Source organism: Limanda limanda, chromosome 12 (genome assembly GCF_963576545.1).
Source record: "Limanda limanda chromosome 12, fLimLim1.1, whole genome shotgun sequence".
Lineage (NCBI taxonomy): Eukaryota > Metazoa > Chordata > Actinopteri > Pleuronectiformes > Pleuronectidae > Limanda > Limanda limanda.
Window position 1 is genome coordinate 3,331,568 of NC_083647.1, and position 19,560 is coordinate 3,351,127.

General features: G+C 40.4%; 2 protein-coding genes across 2 annotated transcripts in view; both read left to right on the forward strand.

Moving 5' to 3' along the window:
• The window catches only part of ccdc88c (coiled-coil domain containing 88C), a 48,548-nt gene extending 30,381 nt beyond the window's left edge, over positions 1–18,167 (forward strand). Inside the window, exons 25-31 of the mRNA XM_061082280.1 lie at positions 486–575; positions 1,169–1,473; positions 5,787–5,876; positions 10,047–10,157; positions 10,244–10,381; positions 11,840–12,078; positions 13,559–18,167. Of these exons, the coding sequence (XP_060938263.1) occupies positions 486–575; positions 1,169–1,473; positions 5,787–5,876; positions 10,047–10,157; positions 10,244–10,381; positions 11,840–12,078; positions 13,559–14,341 (1,756 nt within the window). The 3' untranslated portion in view covers positions 14,342–18,167. The remainder of the gene's footprint in view (positions 1–485; positions 576–1,168; positions 1,474–5,786; positions 5,877–10,046; positions 10,158–10,243; positions 10,382–11,839; positions 12,079–13,558) is intronic.
• Positions 1–19,560, forward strand: part of LOC133015150 (histone H2A-like) — a 543,969-nt gene that overhangs the window by 125,498 nt on the left and 398,911 nt on the right. The window lies entirely within an intron of this gene.

Here is a 19,560-nt window from a genome sequence, read left to right on the forward strand (position 1 = left end):
ACGCCCCCTTATGAAAACTCACAAGTTTCATCCTATGGCATCAGCAACTACTTTCGGCTCTCCTGACCAAATCTCACATGAATCGGGTGAAAGGACCTAATTATAATCACTTAATTTATAGAGCACTGTGCAACACAAAGTGCTGCATAACAAGAAAAGAATTGGTAACAATACAGAAGGAGGGACATAAATAATAATGGTAAATAAAGAAAAATAATAACCTGGCAGATCATATAAATGCAGGAATATGCCTTCCAAAAAAGTATGTTTTCGGCAGAGACTTAAAAGGAAGACACCATCTCAGACAGCCATATTTTTTCATTAAAGTATTATATTGTACATACATTGAATAAGTATCAACCCGTCATTATCTAGAAATTCTGAATACATAGATATTTAAACCGTTAATGAATGGTTAAAACTGAACAATAATGTAAATTCAATTTTTTTCTGTTTCTTCTCTCTGCCTGTCTCTCTCTAATCAGTGACAAGTTGAATACTCTTCGTCGGCAAAAGGAGAAACTGGAAGAAAAGATCATGGACCAATACAAGTTCTACGACCCAACACCTAAAAAGTGATATTTACATCATTAACTGCACCTTATGTTTAGAATTTGTGCTGGGAAATAGGAGTACTATAGTGTATGTTTAACACTTTACAGTTGGCATGGTACTGATCATAGATTGTACTTATACAGAAAGCCAAAAATCTTAACTCAAGCTGATGAATATCATATATAACAACATGAACTTCCTGCATGTAGCAAACCTTTTACACTGCAGGACTTTAAAACACTTGTACTGACAGGATTCAATGTTCTTATTTATGTATTTGAATGCAGTATTTTTCCTTATTTGAAGATATTTTTTTGAACTGTCACTTCATAAGACTTTTCACATTTAATCTTTAAAGGAGTCTTCAACACAAATGTTAACTTTATTTCTGTATGGACTGATGTGAAAGTACCACACATCCTTTGCATATAATGTGTTACAGTTGTTGAGTTTGTAACTTATTTATGCTTTAATTACAGCAATGACCACAATTATACTTATTTAAATGCATCTCTGGTTAAAAATAAATATATTAAAAACATGATTACTACACAGCACATGTTGAAGTTCAGTATACAGCATAACATATTTAATTGGTGCTGTGTGTTTTCAGGAGGAGTCAGTGGTCTGGAGCCAAAGCTTTAGTCAACCTGATCAAACCCCGGAAGGACAGCAGCAGGGATAGAGGGGGCGACCGGGACAAGGAAGGGGTCAAAGAGAAAGACCGAGCAAAGAGTGCCCCAGACATCCCACTACCTGCCCCACCCCCACTCCTCCCCCCTGAGACGCCGCCCCCTCTTCCCCAGCGGTTGGGAAGTGACTCAAAAGAGGTTGGCCACACTCACAGTAACCTAAACAACCACATCAGCAGCCCTGGCCTTGGGTCCCAGAGTCCAGCGCCACTGACACCCATCAGAGGTAAGTGTGATGTAAAAGCAATGTCAGAAAAAACATATCCATCAAAAAATCACCCTCCTTCTCACCTCACATTTTATTATAAGGTCTCTGACAATTTTAACAAAGACATGTTCACATTCAGAATAAATTTGTTTCATTTGTCATTGGAAAATAAACTATTGTCCGTGGTGTTCTCCCCATGCTCTATGGCTAATGAGAACGGTTCAAGTACAGTCTTTCACTATGAAATACATGTAGAGCATATATCAAACCCACTTTTGTCTGTAATTTTCCATAAAGCTGATAAAACAGGACTTTTGAGGTCCACTTCCTTGGTGTGCCTACACAGGGCGCTGTTGGCCCTCTCATCACTGACTGGCTGACTGGATAATTCTAGTCCTCTGTTTCTCACAACTGTTAACATCCACTTTAATCAGTTATTTACTGTCTAAGCTGTTCTTTTACTGGGAGTTATCAGGTTGTAGTCTCTTCTGGCCTAACATTAGAAACTTTTCACGTATATTTCACATTTTCTGTGAAAATGGTTTCTTTAATTATGTTAACATGTAGTCGATTCCACAGTTTATTTTTCACTATTAGCTCATATTTTCATTTGTATAAGGTGTGCTTCAGTATGTATTTACACAAAGCAATGTATTCAACTACATTTTCATTACATTTAATTGCACTTTAATTAATTTCAATATAAATTTAGAATATTTTAGCGTCAATCCAAACATGGATGCCTTTAACTAGTGGGAACAAAAATAAGTGCAACGTTCAGCGCCAGTGAATGTGAAGTGCTATGGAAAAAATATAACGAAATGGAAACAAAACAAAATAGAAGACTGTCAGCCTGACCTAGTTTGGGCTTATCTTGGCTCATCATAATGTATGGACTCATTTTTAGCATGGGATTGTCAGTCACTTTGGACAGCAAGAGAGGGAAGGAATACGGGAAGACTTTTAGAATAACTGAGCAATGTGACATGGCAACAAGAACTCCTATTGTAAACGTGGTATAGCTATCGTCCAAGTGGCGTAGAGAGGTTGTAGGTACATGTTGCCTTGTAGTAAAGGATGACACGCACAAAAATTCAGAGAATCACCCGATCACACTGAAGTTACCTAATGCATACTTTTCGTCTTTCTATCCTAATAATAAATTTGGGTTCTAGTGCATGGTTCTAATGTTTTATGTTTTTACTTCTATTACTTTTCTGTTTTATTTCTCTAATCTGAGGTGGAATTCTACTCATGGCTGAGCTCAATTCACTCACTTCAACAATTTACTTTTTGCTGTCTGGCCTAATTAGCATGTTTTCCAGGGTTACCCGTTTCCTTTAGTGCCAATCCGAGCTGATTAAACGCTCTTTCTTCTGCAGAGTTAGTTGACCTGGGAGTGAATGCCAATTGTATCCTTTCCCATTGCAGACAAAAGCCAGATATGAGTGGGTTTTTTGACCAGTGGAAACTGCATTATGCAGTCAGTAGCCAACCAAAAAAAATATTTATTCAGTTGAAACAGTATTTATTAAACCTTGATTCTAGATTGAGTTGGCTGTTTGTGCTGTTGAATTGTATTGTGTTAATCTGTTTTTGTCCTCCCTATTTATATCGTTGAGCTTAGGCCAAACAAAACAAACGCCTCTCTGTTTGACGTTATACATTTTGACATTAGCACAAACTACATTCTCCTAAAATATCATCAATTTGAATAAACACTAAACTGTTGATTATAATCGTTCTGACTGGAGAATTCCTTTCATGACCAATAACTTCATGATGTTTTAGTTTTAGATAGGTGTTCCTGATAAATTGCCCCAACATTGTGTCTACAGGTGTTATCTGTTATTTCCTGTGCACTGATCTCTCCACCATTCACTGTGTTTTGTTTAAATTCAGAGTGAGTTGAGCTCAGTCCTGTATCAAATGCATGATTTTACTTAGCAACAGAATTCTGTGTCCTTTTTTGGTTCTGATTGGTTATCTTGCATGTCATCTGTCATTTTAATTTCTGTCAATCAGATACTTCATCACAACTATTTGACTCACTCTCATTGTTTATCATTCTCTCTTCATTTCTCCATCTCTCTGTCCATTTCCTCTCCCTCTAAGCTCCTCCTGCCCAAAAACGCTTCCGTTTTCTCCGCAGTAAAAGTCAAGAAAAAATGCTCGCCTTCCCCCCATCCTCCACCTCCCCTTCCTCCTCTCGACTCTCCCTCTCTCTCAACAGACGACTGCGATTTTGGTCTTCCACTGACATCACAGCTGACGTCCTTACTAGCCAGTCAATCTCAGCTGACGGAGTATTCTAATAACTTCCTCCTCATCTTCATTTTCAAGCAAAACATCCTCATCATCATCCTCCTCATCATCAATGTCGCCCCCCACACCTACAGCTTTGACTTTCAGTATTTCACATTTAAAATGCACACGTAGAACATATTTCCTCTTCATAAACACTAATATATGCTACATATACATGCTAACATGAAAAACACAAACAGGTGCATGTTTCCGCAGTGAGCTGGCCGGTATTACTAGTAAGTAGTGTGTAGAAGTGATTTATATATTTTTGTGTGTGCAGGCTCATTTCAAAGCACGCCAGGCTCGCCTCCATATATCTGCATGCTTCTTTGTTTGGGATTCATATCTTTACATGTCTTTGTGCGTGTTGTCACCTCCCCTTAACGTGTTTGATCAGTCTCTGTCAGTGAGAATGAATGGTTGTAATAAGAGAATATGTACTCTCAGTCTCCTGCTCTGTGAGTTGCTTGAAGATAAATGTGCCTGCTTCACGAAGCTTTGCTGCAGTTTTTCCTCATTAGCTTGGCAATGTAAGGTCACCACGGCAACCAGCGACTGCACACATGCACTTTTTACCTGCCACCTCAGAGTTCAACTTGTCTGTCTGTGGCTGTAACTCTCCTCTCGCCCTTCCTCTTTCTGAGGTATGACTTTGATTGGCAAAAGAGGCTGGTATGCGTTTTTAAAATCAGGATTTTATCCTGATATCAGAATTTCTTAATCTGCTCAATGTATAATTAAAAAACAAGACTCGTATGACCAGGAACTTATGGTAACTAATTACAGCGATTGTAAGCAATGTTAAATACTACTAATAGGCTACGTTTTAATATGTCATGAATCACAGAATAAAAACACAAACTATATCAAGGAATCATATTTATGTATCATTTTGCTTGTAGTTCAGTTCCTCTTGCTCTCATGTTTGTTCTGATCTTTTCAGGTGTGTCTCTTAACAATACTCATTGGTCCTTCTGAGCATTTTAACAGTTTTAAGTTGTTGTAATTTTCCCCTATAAGCTCCATTATGTAGACAAACATATCCCTTCTTACATCAATTGCAGTGCAAGAGATGAGGCACACAGTACCTTACCTAACTCTGTGTAAACACAAATTCAGCTAAAAGTTAACATGTGGCCAATGCAGATTGAGTAAAACCAGTCAAACGTATTTGCCAAAATTCTCTCTTTGTGTTACTGACCCTTCACCCCTACTCAGCGAGAGAACACTTCGGGGAAACATGAAGCAGGAATGTCTCCCTAAAACACTACAGCTTTGAAATGTATCTTCTTCTTCTCAGATTGATTTTGGCTGTTATTAACCTATTAACTGAACTTTATTTTTGGAAGTAACTCTTCTAAGCCATGAAGAACAATTGCAGTTATTTATTTAATCTGAATGCCCTGTGAGTATTGTTTCTAGAAACACTTGAATAAAATCTGATCACATATCTTAAATCAAGAGAGTCCCAGGAAATAAAGGGAAATTCAGTGAGCCATGATCTTGTATTATTCACTGGTGCCCACAGTGACCGCTGTTTAGCAAACGTTTTGTAGTCTAACTTCAGGTCCTGATATTTTTTTCTTGGCTTCTAGAAACATGTTTAGACCATAGCTCTATTCTTGTGATGGCACATACAGTATAAGGGACTTCTATCAGTGATGCTCCTGGACACTTCTATCCTCTACAGTAACCAGTGTCACCTTTTCCTGAATTGTTGAAATTGAATTATTAAAGTTGATTAGTTGATCATGTTTGAGTGAGATCTAGTTAGATAGTCTATTAAAACTAATTTATATACATAGAATCAGAGACAATGCTGAGTAATAACAGATGTCACAGTGTTGTATCGCTTCCAGCACGTCTGAATGGATTCTCAATGTTCTTCTTTGCATCCACACCCTGCCCCAGTGTTGTATACCTGCGCCCTCTCAGCACTGTGCTTCCCGTGGATTTATATCTGATGGTTATTCTGTTGACAGTGTGCCAGAGTCATTCTTCACCTCATTCTTATTGGTCTGCAGGTTTAACTGACAGGAGCCACAGAGTTTTTCGTAGCAGTACACCAGGAGGCAGCAGTGAGAGTGTCAATGGAGAAGATGGACACGGACAAGGTAATGAATACATTAACAATTAATAACAAAAATATATATCAAATATAACACGGAGTACAGTTGAGTGAAAATTCAATTACATTTTCACACGTTTAAAATCATTGAACTATTTAACCCTGTAAGACCCAAATATAGAAAAACCTAAAAAAAAAATTATTTGACCTTTCAGATCATGTTGTATGAGGTCTTTGATGCAGAAATGAAAGTTTATGTACGTTTTTAGAGAAATGTTGTAATATTGCAACATTGGGCTTAGTTGGGAGCAGGATTTCTGTATTTGTACTCACGTTGTGTGAACAATTCAGAACAACTAAGGGTTCATTTGCAGGGTTGATTGCTTACTTAGCCCCATAACGGTATATAACATTAATAATAATCACACATTAGTCATATTTTTATGAAGTCATTTATTAAAATTATTAAAAATATTAAACAAGATAAAACTCTTAAAAAGCGCGTTTTTTCCCTCTTTTTTTCTTTTTATGACATTGGTCATGAAGACTTTCATTGGTGGTGAAAGTCCCAAAAACAGTCCCTGTTGTCTAAAAAGCAAAGGCGAACATCACACTTTCTGCATTGCGTGTTGGTGTATCCTTTATTGCACTGTCTGCAGCGTCCTCTCCCTGTCTTCCTTGGGAAATGACCAACTAGGTCTTTGCGTACATCCAATGGGAGGTTTGCACATCTCTTGGATGGCCTCTTCTGAGCATTTAGAGGGCTTCCTGATGTCACTGACTGTGTTGCTGGGCTCCCTTTGCCTGAAGATGGCCGTCCTCTCTTTGGAGTTTGAAGTGTTGCGTTTACCAGGATAAGAGAGGATGCTAGCTGTGCCGGAAACTGTCTCCTGTTCATTGTCTCTTTGCTAGACACCTTGAGCGCTTTACAGTCCCGCTTGTAGAGCAGCCAGGCATTGATCACAGCGAGGATGATGGTGTGCCAGAAGATGTACATGTACCAGCGACGGGATTTGATGGGGAACTTATATTTGGCTGTAAATAAGTCCAACAAATCCACACCTCCCATGTACTTGTTGTAGGCACCAACAATGTAAGGCCTCTCAACTTCAATGAAGGTTTTGTTGGCTTTGTCCCAGCGTTGAATCTTCTGCACAGGTTCAGGTCCAGCAAAGGATGACACAAGTGTGACGGACCTGCTGTCATACCATTTGACAGCACAGATGTTGTGATTCCCCTCCACTCTGACGTCATAGCTTCCTCTCCCCTTTTTCTTCAAGCTCTTCTCGTCTTCAAGGTTACAGTTGGGTAGGCGCACCTGCCTGGCTGTTCCCACGTAATGAATTCCCCGATCAAGGAGCTTCACTAATAATGGAACACAGGTGAAGTAGTTGTCTGCATACAGTTTGTAGTTCTGACCTTCTGGAAGTGTGGAAGCAAGTTTCATCACAACCTCACCTGACAATCCAAGTTCAGATTTGGCTCGTATTCCGTTGACACTGCCTTGGTAGACATCGAAGTCACACATCATGCCAGAGATTCCAGTTCTCACCCACACTTTGAATCCCCATGGGTTTGGCTTGCCTCGCATATATTGCTTGATGCTGCTGAATTTCCCCTTGAAAGGAATCATCATCTCATCCACAGAGTTGTGCTCTTCTGGTACCACCTGCAGGCATTTCTCTCTGAATGAATCAAGCCACAGTCTGAGTTTCCATAGTTTGTCTTTCTTTTCCGTCTCAGATACTGTCATGTTGTTTACAAAATGTAATGACGTCAACAGGGATTGGAATCTGTTGCGTAGCATCACATCAGCAACAGGGGAGTACTGCGTCTCTGTCTCCCAATACATACGGGTTCCAGCCATTTGTACCAGGCCCATCTTCAGGTACATGCCAAGCATTTTTTCAATTTCCTTTGCAGTGGTGTTTACAGATGTTCCATGCACCTGAAAGCTGTACTCATTCGTGTTTTGTGTCAGAGCCTCAATCATGTCTTCGGACACAAACTTCTGGAAGTATTCCAATGGTGTGTGGAGGGAAATGTCATCTGCTGTGATATCCAGACCAGAAAAATCTGTGTTGGGACTGATGAAATCTTTTTTCAGCCAGCGATACCTGTCACGGGGCATGGTGTGTTTCCTTGTTTTTGGCTCGATGTCCACGTAATTATCAGCTGGACAGACCATGGGTGGTTGGTTTTCTTTGTCCATTTCTTTACAGACATCTTCATCGGAGTCTTCATCACTCTCATCTGTGTCACTGATTTCAATCTCAACCTCACTCTCTCCATTTTGGACCAGGTCAATAACATCCTGCACCGTGTATCGCTCTCTCCTTGCTGGTGGCATTCTGACAATAAAATATCAATTAATTAACATGAATATATGTTTTATATATTGTAGTACATAACCTGAAGGAATATATAGGGTGGTGGACCAAGTGCTCAGGGTAGAAATGTTTTCCATGCAGACAATACTGTCTGCCTGGTAAGTCGCTTTGGACAAAAGCGTCTGCTAAATTCCATAAATGTAAATGTAAATGGTTTAATGGCTCTAATTATCATACTAAAAGGAAAACATGCATCCCCCCACTTACATCCACACCCCACATTCAGGAACATTCCTCTCCCCAGAACTGAATTGTTCCATGGACAAAGTCATGGAATTTTAGGTCAAGCTGATCAAATTAACTACATTTTTTAGAGATAAAACTTTAAAATCAGTCAAATTTGACCACAACACAAGGGTAGAATGTATACTATCCATGTATAAAGAAAATACTCTGTTTCAGGCAGTGGTGTAGTGGACACAACCTGTTTGAGCCCCCTGCAACAAGCCAGCTATTTTGACTACCACATTCACCCAGTGTTGTATAATTGCAACAATTATATAATAAGCTCTAACAGAAATTTGATGCATCTATTCCACACTAACTACATATGTACATGCTCTAGACATTAAAATAACAACCAAAAAAAATATAAAAGACATTTTACTTACATGCATCTGATGAATCCAGTCCAATGAAACCAATAGATGTTGTTCGAAGGAAACCTTGAGAGGTTGTGTGAGTTCATGGCCAGAAGGCGTGAATTATAAACAAATGTACGATCCAATAACATTGTGAGACTGAACAATAGGACCCAATGACTATGTAAATGTGGTGAAAAAAAAAGCCAGATTGTTTTTTAGGATGGTTAAAGGTAACTTTGTAATTTTACAACAAGGGGTGCTACAGGGTTAAGACAAACATTTTTGCAGCTTATGAAAGCTTAACTGTACACCACCTGCTTTGATTGGCTGTATAAATCAGCAGTTCTATGAAACCATGTGGCCCGCTCAGTAGATCAGACATTATTACCTCTATGCCTTTTTAAACTAAACACTTTCCCATTTTAGAACATAGGACAAGATGAGGAATATCCCTTTTATGTTTTTCTGCACAAATAATGCCTACTGCGAGTGGATGTTATCGGATATTAGTGACCAGCAGGTGTTAGTGACACATCTTCACTTGTGTACTTTATCGTCATTATCATTTCAGCCTTTTACTCACAAGACACCCTCTAAGGCAGACCCACCACAGGTTGACCAGACCTAGGTGCATGTCCCTAGCATCTTGGGGCCCTGCTGGGATCTTTCCTTCTGATCTAGAGCCATTGGCTGCAGTGTTCTGCAGTGTGTGATGTTTATTTTATGGTGCAGGGGTTGTCCATGGATCCCCAGATCTTTGAGCAACCTGCTGGCAGAAACCCCTGCAGCCAACCTCCACAGGGCAAACTATTGCTTTCAATCTACGTTGTTGTGCCTCAAATGCCATGTCTGCATACCGCAGCCTTTTCCTCTCAATTGCTTCATTAGCCTTATCCTCCCAGGGTACTGTCAATTCTACAAAGTAGACAACGTATTGGACCAGAGTATCAGTTCAGGTCTTAGGGTGGTAGAGACAATATGTGATGGGACTGTAAGCCGCTGGCTCACATCCACCAACAGCTCCCAGTCTCTAGCTTACTCCAGCTGACCTCTCCTGGTCATTGGAGGAGGCCCTCACTGTCCCTGTCCATTTTGAAGCGCCAATAAACACCTCAGTCGCCATGGTGAACTCTAGTAGGAAGATAGTGCAGCCTGAGGTGAAGGATATACAAACTATAACATGGTGTAACAAATGCTGCCTGTTTTCCTTTTAGCAAAGTAACCTCTGTATTTGTCCCCTAGGTCAGACCTATAAAACTCTGAGCTCCACTCCGAGCCACCACTTGTCCTCACTGGGCCTAAGCAACAATTCCATCTCCAGAATTGGACCAGGCCCTAGCCGCAGACCCAGAGGTAGCTCAAGATATTCATACATAAAACCATATGTGTATTTGTGAAGTGTTTTTTTTTAAGGTGTTTGGTTTGACATGTATTTTCAGGTCTTTTACTTAATGAAGACTCTTGCCACAATACATCTGATTCTGTGTTTGGTTACAATGGCAACATTGGAGGTCGCCCAGGATCGGCAGACTTCAGCCACAACACCTCCAGCTCCAACTCACCTGTGAATTGCAGAGGTACAAAGCAATGTTCAGCTGATAACTGTATGAATACTTGATTTGATTTAGATATTTATAACTTTATTTCTGAATATTAGCCTTATTTCAGAATATTTGTTAAAAGGGCTATACTTAAAATGCACACAAAACAGAAACACAAAAACTTTATCAAAAAACTCGAAAAACACTGCAAACATGTTTGAAATCAGATATAAGAAGCTGTAGTCAGTGTTGGGGAGTAACGGAATACATGTACCGGCGTTACGTATTTAGAATACAAATTATGAGTAACTGTATTCTGTTACAGTTACAAATTAAATAGATGGTATTCGGAATACAGTTACATTGTTGAAATCAGTGGATTACATGACGGTACTTCTCTGTTTCACGAGTTTATTCACTCTCGTAAATCCACTGGAGGCAGAGCCCCCAGGAAGCAGCTGGAGACCAGGGCTGCAGTAAGAGCGCCCCGGCCCCCGGCGGCGTGAAGAAGCCTCACCACCACTTTATTTTAATTTAATGTCATCCATCTTCAAGAACTTCTCTGCTGTTTGCCCCATTCAATGTCGGGTGTCGAGGGTAAATTACGTATTCTCCTTCTCTTTTTATCTTTATGACTGCTTGTGTGTCTGTAGTGGATGGGCAGAGGGGGGCATTTAATAATGTGATTGGTAAAATTAAAACTCCAGGACAACAGAAGGGAATGCAAACTATGGGATGCATACTTTATCATTGATATCATAAATTATGTCATCAATATCATTTAAAATCATTTTTCAGTGTGTTTCATGGCGCGATACACTCGAGTACAGCGCAAAAAAAAATAGACTGGACGCCGAAACGATCGCAGCACGGCGCTAGGCAGCCTTGCCTTGGCGCAGCGCGGCGCTTCAGCCTTCGGGGGGACCCGCACAGAGGTGGGAGTGGATGGAAGCCGGACATCCAGCTGGCCCGCCGCATCAGCGGAGAGAGAGTTTAAACTGCTGCTGCTCCACTGACTATAACAACGCCAAAATCCTACACTTAAAAAATACAATACAATGTGGAAGTATTCCAAGTATTCAGAATACGTTACTCAGATTAGTTAATGGAATGGAATACGTACAGATTACATTTTTGGGCATGTATTATGTATTCTGTAACGGAATACGTTTAGAAAGTATCCTTCCCAACACTGGCTGTAGTGAACTTAATTTGATCGCCCACTCTCACATTCAGTACTTAGTCTCCAGATACATACTGAAACCTACTTGAACCCAAACTATGAATTTGACTGGACAACATTTTGACAGACAGAGCAACAAAAGAGTTTTGCAGTCTGTCAGTCTGTAAACAGGTGGATGTTTCCAAATGTACACATGTAACCTCAAATAAATAATGACATTTGATTGCTATATGTCATGTTAAAACTCTTCTGTAATCAGTTAATGCCCAGATCCAGTTGCTAATAAAACTTATATTTTGTGTCTGTTTCAGACTCACTGGATTGTCCGGGGCGCTCAGCCAGCCTCTCAAGTGACGATGTCATGGGTCTCAGCCGATCACAGCAGACTCTGTCGCGTAGCTCCACCCTCCCATACGACCACTCGCCCCAGAGGGCCCAACCTCAACGTGGAGGCGGAGTTAGAACCAAGACAAGGTCATCATCACCTGGAAGTGAGATGGTGTCGCTGGAGCAGTTTTTACAAGAGAGCAACTTGAAGTCACCTCCTATGGTAGGTGACGACAAAGAAGGAATGTTTTCAGACCACTTTTATGTTTTGCACACTTTTTTTGGGTATCATATCATTATCATTTGCAACCATCAATCTCCACTCAATAATCTATCATGAAAAAGTGAAAACATGTTTTAGAATTATTTTTAGAGGAGATATAAAATATTTTTATCCTGGCATTCTGTGACCAGTCAGAGATCCACACAGTGTTAAGTTCATGGGCTTCTTCCACCAACTCTACGCTAACAGGTGAAAGCTTTCCAGTGGTGCAGGACACACTGCAAGGTACTGGAGAGTTGCTTGTTTGCTTTTCGGTGGTTTCCTGCAGTCATTGTTGGATGCCGGCAGATGCTGAAGTATTTTTATCTGCCATTTCAGCAGGGCACAACAGAGTGGACAACCACGCAGTAGTGTCACACAATGTTATTAGCCAGTTCGTAAAGGGTACACAGAGGCTCACACCATCCTGTATCTTGGCTCAGTATTACCGTGTAAATGAAGTTGCTTCTCATGCAGTGGCAACAGCCATCCTGTCAGCGGTTTCCATCCCTTCGAAAGGGGAGCATTCCTCATGACCTTGCTGGTATAAATAAAACAGTGCGAAAGCACCGCCACCTGGTGGTCATGAAAAATAAAATACAACGAATTTAACTGCAGTTCTATGAATTGATGAACGGATGACCGCCAGAGTGGTCTGTCAGTCTGAATCTAGGCGAGAAGATTCTGGGGGAACAGATTGTGTGATGACTTGAGGGTCATATAAAGTGGTTGATTGTGTGTGTTTTTATGAAAAATATGAATAGAACTTCCAATTGTGTTGTATGCATAGCTTACAGTGACAATAAAGGCATTATAATATTGATTCTGACAGTTGTTTAGAGGAGCCCATGACTGTTGAGTCTTGTCACAAGGTTTGAAAAGTCAGAGCTGACAATTCCCAGTGAAAGTTCTTGACCCACTTCACAAAACCTACCAAGGGAATTACAGCCTAATGAGTTAATGAGGTTTGCTTTATTTCATGAGTAAACGATTGCCGAACATTTTTTCACATGCTACAATTACTATTTTACCTGTTCATTAACATTTTAAGTGGATGATACTTAGCCAGCCCAAAGCCAACTGAATCTATTGGAAATCATCAGGTTGGACAAAATGTACGATTAATTTATTGTTAAATTTAATTTTCAGCCCCCACAGAAGAAAAGCACTCACCTCTTCATATTTTACTCTACTGTTAGGTTATATGCTATCAGTTCATCATGTTATCTCATAGCTTGTGGAAAGTGGTACCTGTAAGTGGTATCATGCATCGATTGTCAGTTGTGGCATATACTGGTGCAGCAGTGACATACCATTAGTCACTTTAAAATATCTGCATCACTCAAGTCATCCGTAGGAGCTAGCGCCTAAAAAGGAAAAACTGACTAACTATCCTTACTTATTTTCCACATTCTCTCTCTCTCTCACTTTCTCTCTCTAGGTGTCTACAGGAAGCAAGGAAGACTTGATGACTGACTATTTCACCAGAAGTCCTGCCGCCTCAGCTCCCACTATCAGAGATCAGGTGGCTCCCACCAGCTATGTCTCGCCCACTGTACAAACATCCAACCAGAGGCCAGGCCAAAGCGTGAAGCCTTCACCTCGCCAACCAGTGGGCCAGTCTCCATCTTCATGCCCGCCCCTCGGCCAGAGAACCAGCCAATCATTGAGCCGTGCCTTCAGCTTGGCCTCAGCTGATTTGCTGCGTTCTAGTGGACCAGACAGTTTCCGCGGAAATGAGGCCTCTCCTGGCCAACCAGATGTGGTAGTTCGACGGCAAGGAGGAGGAGTAAATGGGAGAGAACGGCCACTCTCTGCCCGTCTGGCTGGTCCAACCAATCAAATTGGAGATGGCAGCTTCCTAAACCAACCCATTCACCACTCATCCTCTCTGAATCTGCAGACGGAGAGACACAAAGAGCGAGAAAGAGAGAGAGGGAGGACTCCTGCATCCCAGAATGGCCCGTCCTCGTCCTCTTCCTTTCATAACCATGGCGAGGTTGCCATGGTTACTCCCACCAGGGCTGTGCCATCAAAACCTTCTAATGAGGCCTCTGAGCAAGGGGAAGTGTTAAGAGAGGGTCAGTCAGATGACTCCTCCCACTTAAAGAAAGAAAGTGAGACCGCAAGATGTAGCCCTGTTGAACGCCCAAAAAGCACACCGGCATCCCCTGACCCCAACAATGACCCCCAAACAGTGTGGTATGAGTACGGATGTGTCTAAAACCCGGAACCAAATACTCTTAACTTCAGTCAGCATGAGCTAGATGCTGGAGCTGTGTGGACTGAATCCAAACCCTCGGACACATGAAATCAGTCTTTAGACTAAGTTCTTTGTCTTGTGGATAAATCTTAGAACTTTGAAGCCTGTGGTCAAACGTTGTTCCAACACAGCAACAGGCACAGGAAGTCTATGTGAAGGACTTTTAAAAACATCTCAGCATGAAGGACTAAAGTTTGTATTTTCTGGTACAAACTTGTAGATGAACAACCAAACCTGATCCCATACACCTGCTGCCAACATGGCTGATAAAAACAGTCAGTCGGGAAGCTTTCTTAAGCTAAGGAGCTGCCGGAATCTCAGCTGTTCACAAACATCACGTCACAGCCCAACTACTGGATCTGTGGAGTCGGTTTTAATATCATTATCATAATCTCGAAGTGACTCTCAGTGGCAGATGCAATATATAGGGATTAAGAAATGAACATCACACTAAAGTCTCTGACAATGCTTGAAATCATGAAGCTTTGCCTGTTTGTTATCAGCATGTTGAGCTTGATCCAGCAAACAACCTCTGTCCATATGATGGGCTTTTCTCTGGGGCAACAAAGCTGCCAAAGGAGCTGTTTTTTTTTAAATGGTGTTTCCATTCTTGACTGTATTTGAGGCAAATTGTGGATGTTTTGACCAGATTATGATCCAGATGTAAATATTTTTAAAGCATTCCAATTTTAATATCTATTGAAATGGAGATGCAAGCTGCAGTGTCTGAAGTCTGAGAATACATAACACTTACAGCCCAGTTGTGGACCACAACACTATGGGCAATGGGCTTTGTCTATGAGCTGGAACTCTGACTGCCCACTGGCTGGCCCTGCAAATGTTTACCTGGCTGCCAGCACTTCTGCAGAATTGTTGACAATGAATTAGCCCTCACCAAGACTGACTGAACTAAAGTTAAGATGACCAGAAGCACGAGAGCAACTGAATGTATTAGATTTACCCTCCCTTTTTCTCACCTCTTCCTCTTCTCTGTTATGTAGAAAAAACACTGAAAGAGGAATTACAGAAACCGGGGGGTTCTTGAAAAGGGAGAGGATTCAAGTGGAATAGAAAAGGGTGTAAAGAAAGAGAGAAAGTAGGTTCGAAAAAATAGAGGAATGCTGCGATGGACAAAGATGAATTGACAGATATACGGATGGATAGAGTGATGGGAGGATGAACAGATAAACAAGACAGAGATGGAGGGGCCCCACCCATTTAAATTATAGTCTTTCTCCCTCCATCTTTAGATTCTGTCCCAGCATGCAACACTGTGACACTTTACTGGAAATGTTGCTTTGTCCAAGCCAACACTAGATTCAAAAACGCACATACATACATACACACACACACACACACACAGTGTATGTAATGATGGAGGCACAGACATTGTCCTTCAGGGGGTTGGTTGTGGCTTTTCTAACCATTGAACTGGACTTAATTTACACTTGCGTGCACAAACAAACATACACTCCGCTGAGTAAACCACAGTGTACTGCTGCATGCTAAGTAAGCCCACAGTTTTAGGCTCTGCACAACCGACAGTGAGGGTGATGGAGTCTGAGCCTGGACCCACTGTGATCTGGATATTTAGAGTTGTGCCTATGATTTATTTACTGTGGCAATAGTTTTTATGAGAATAAATGAATACACACAGTGTTTAGCAGATTATTCTGTCTCTATGTGCACATTGAATAGAAAGCGTTATTGTCATTGTACAGGGTACAATCAGATTAACACACTTAACTTTAGCACATGCTGTGCTGTTAGTAAAAAATAGATACAGAGTAAGCATTTTCTGAAATGGAGAAAATCTTCAATAACAGTTTGTGTTTTACATTTTAGTTATTTCCTAAGCAAAAACTACACATGCCATTTGCTTCCATCTTCTATCTGTGATGCCCACACCAGCATTAGGTGATTATTGTGTGTGTGACCAGCTATATGCGTTTTGATTGTTGTGCTGCTATAGTCAGGGTTTACTTGCTACCAGCTGTATAAGCAAGCACAGACGCAACATGATCCATTTATTTGAGGCTCAATTGAAACACTGAGATCCAGATTCCCCTACATTTGCATTCTCTAAACATTTTCTAAACATTCAATTTAGCAGATCATTAACATCAACATCCATAAAGCACTATTCATTTCACAATTATTAGCAGATAATATAATTAAGAAAAAATAAGTTTAAAGAAATAAGTTGTTAGACAGAATGACCAGATGGAAATGTCTACAAATAATACCGTTTAACCATTTTAACATTAACAAAATAGTCCCTACTGCGGATTTTAAATACTTAATGTATCTTATATAACCTTAGACATTAAAGGGACAGCTCGTCAGTGTAATAGCTGACAGATATATAATGGTTCACACTTTATTTATCGTTACATGGCACAAACCTTATAAAGTAAATTTAATATGTTATTAAGTCAGCCCAGCTAATATTCTTAGACTTCTCTCGACCACACCTGTTTATCACATTTAACTGACATGTTGCACATCATGTTTTTTTTTCTTAGCGGCACAGTCTCACAAATTATTAAGTTCCCACAAAAACACCTTGATATGAAGTAAATGTTTCTTAGGTTTATCACTTTTATTCTTGACTGAAGGTCAAACATGAGTCACAGGTCTCCTGCAGACACAAGTGATTTTGTTTTCAGTGTTGTCATCGCTGGTTGTTGACACATATGTGATGTATTCTGTGGTGAACAGATTGAAGAGGAAGATGATGGAAAGGAGGTGGGAGAAATAATTTGTGTTCCTTGGAAAACAAATTTGAAAAAATGAATCTCACAATAGTGACACTGATCCACTGACGTTATGTCTGTACTGCTTTAAATACACATCTGTCCTTCCTGCATTAGAATGGATTGACAACAAACATTCCTGAAAGCAGCAGAGTGAGGAGGAGGAAGATGTCACACTGGAGTTGTGAAAAATGAAGTTCATCACTAAACCTTACGCTAACATTCTGAACAAATAGCAAGTGACAATATGCAACAAGCTAAATTATTTTACCTGTAACATTTGTACATGATGTCAGATTTTATAAACAAGTAAAATGACAGAAGACCTGGGATACATTTTGTAAAATCTTCTGGAACTTAGCTTTGAAAATATTTGTTGATACCAAAACAAATTCCTGTAAACTGGTTAAACCCTGTGATTCCAGTAAAGCTTTGATAGATGTAGATTTGTTTTAATACTTTAGAAGTTTATATAGTAGTGAGATGATGTGAAACACTGTAAGATGATCCTGTTGATAGTTTATCTGTTTACCTGTTTTCAGTTGGTGTATGTTGTCTTTGTTCTGCCTGTACACTTCATCACTGTTTCTTAAAGATGTGTGTGTGTGTCAGTTTCGGTTTTCCAATGTCAAAATGGGAAAAATTATTATTATTTACAGAAGCAATTTGCTTGTTATTGTAACACACCATCTCACTGTTGTGTCTGTTTTTGTGTATGTCTTTCTGCTTTGCTGACTACCTGTCTGGACCAGTCCACCTGCCTTACTGTTCTAAACTGTGGCATCCTCCTTCTATGACACCTCTGTGATCCCTCGCTCTTGGTTTATGTGTCTTAGCACCGTTGTGCACACTTAACTGAAATAAAAGAAGAGCTGCTAGGTAGCGTCACATGAGGGGAGTGAAAGCAGAAGGTGAAGTGGAACTGGCGTCACAGACTTTTCCTGCTCTAACTGGAATAACTGCTACTGTATCTGAGGAGGCTGATGTTATTCAAAAGCGTTTTCTAATAAAGATCTCTAATATTGAACTGATGCTCTTCTGGCTGTGTCTGTTTCTTGAGTGACTTTTTGTTTAGGGCAGGTGCTCCTCACATGTGCTGCTTAGAGCCATCAAGATCCATGTGTATATTGGCACACATGTATGCATTAATACAGAGCAGTACTCAACATGAATGCATGTTTAATTGGCATCATAAGTACATTTGATTTTTTCCTTGTAAAGGTAGCTCTGTTTCTCTGTGTTTGTGTCTAATAAGTTTTAAGTGTGGGGTGGCTGTGTCTGAGGGGGTAGAGTGGTTGTCCTCCAACCAGAAGGTCAGCGATTCCATCCTCAGTCTCCCCATTTGCATGCCAAAGTGTCCTTGGGCAAGATACTGAACCCTTAAATGGCCCCTCAAAGATGTTGAATGTACTTATTGTAAGTCCCCTTGGATAGAAGGGTCCACCAAATGGCATAATAATCACTAACTTGTACAGAGCAATCAGAAAGTTGTCAGATGTTCCAGTCATAGATTTCAGTTTAAATTGATAAATTTACAATTACCCATCGATATGCACTCAGTAGCTCATAATGACAGGGTGAGTTCAGAATCTTTGCGCTAATTTCAAATTGTGTACATGTTGGGATTCTTTACCTCTGCCAAGGAGGTTATGTTTTCATCCCTGTCCATTAGTTTGTTGGTTGGTTTGTACGTTGGTTTTTAAGCAAGATTACACAAAATCAACATAACAGATTTCCATATAACCATCTTGATTTTTAAAAATCTGGAACATTTAGGTTATGGATGTTGTGACGAGATTCACAACATCCATTCAGGTTGCCATGTCCTGACGAGAACCGAGAAAAGAGAACACATTTCTCCAGTATTAGTATTTCTCCTCCTCACCTTCAATACCCTTAATAACATGACGCCATTTTACCTTAAAGAGCTGTTAGTACCCTATCAACCCACTAGAGCACTCCGCTCCCAAAATTCAGGCTTACTTGTCGTCCCTAAAGTCTCTAAAAGTAGAGTAGGAGCCAGAGCTTTCAGCCATCAAGCCCCTCTCCTGTGGAATAATCTCTCGATTTCAGTTTGGGAAGCAGACACCATTTGTACGTTTAAGAGTAGGCTTAGGTTTTAAGCCTCCTTTTTGATAAAGCTTATAGTTAGAGCTGGTCCCAACTTGTCTAAGACCTGCTCTTAGTTATGCTGCTATAGGTCTGGAAGGTTGATATATAGTATTGAAGTTATCCTTCAAAATGTTTACCCTCATTATTGCTGCTAAAAGCCTCTATCTTGATGATGTTTTCCTACACTTGACATCTATTGCACTTCTGTCCGTCCTGGGAGAGGGATCCCTCACATGCGGCTCTTTCTGAGGTTTCTATGTATTTTTACCTGTTAAAAGGGTTTTTAGTAGTTTTTCCCTACTCTTGTTGAAG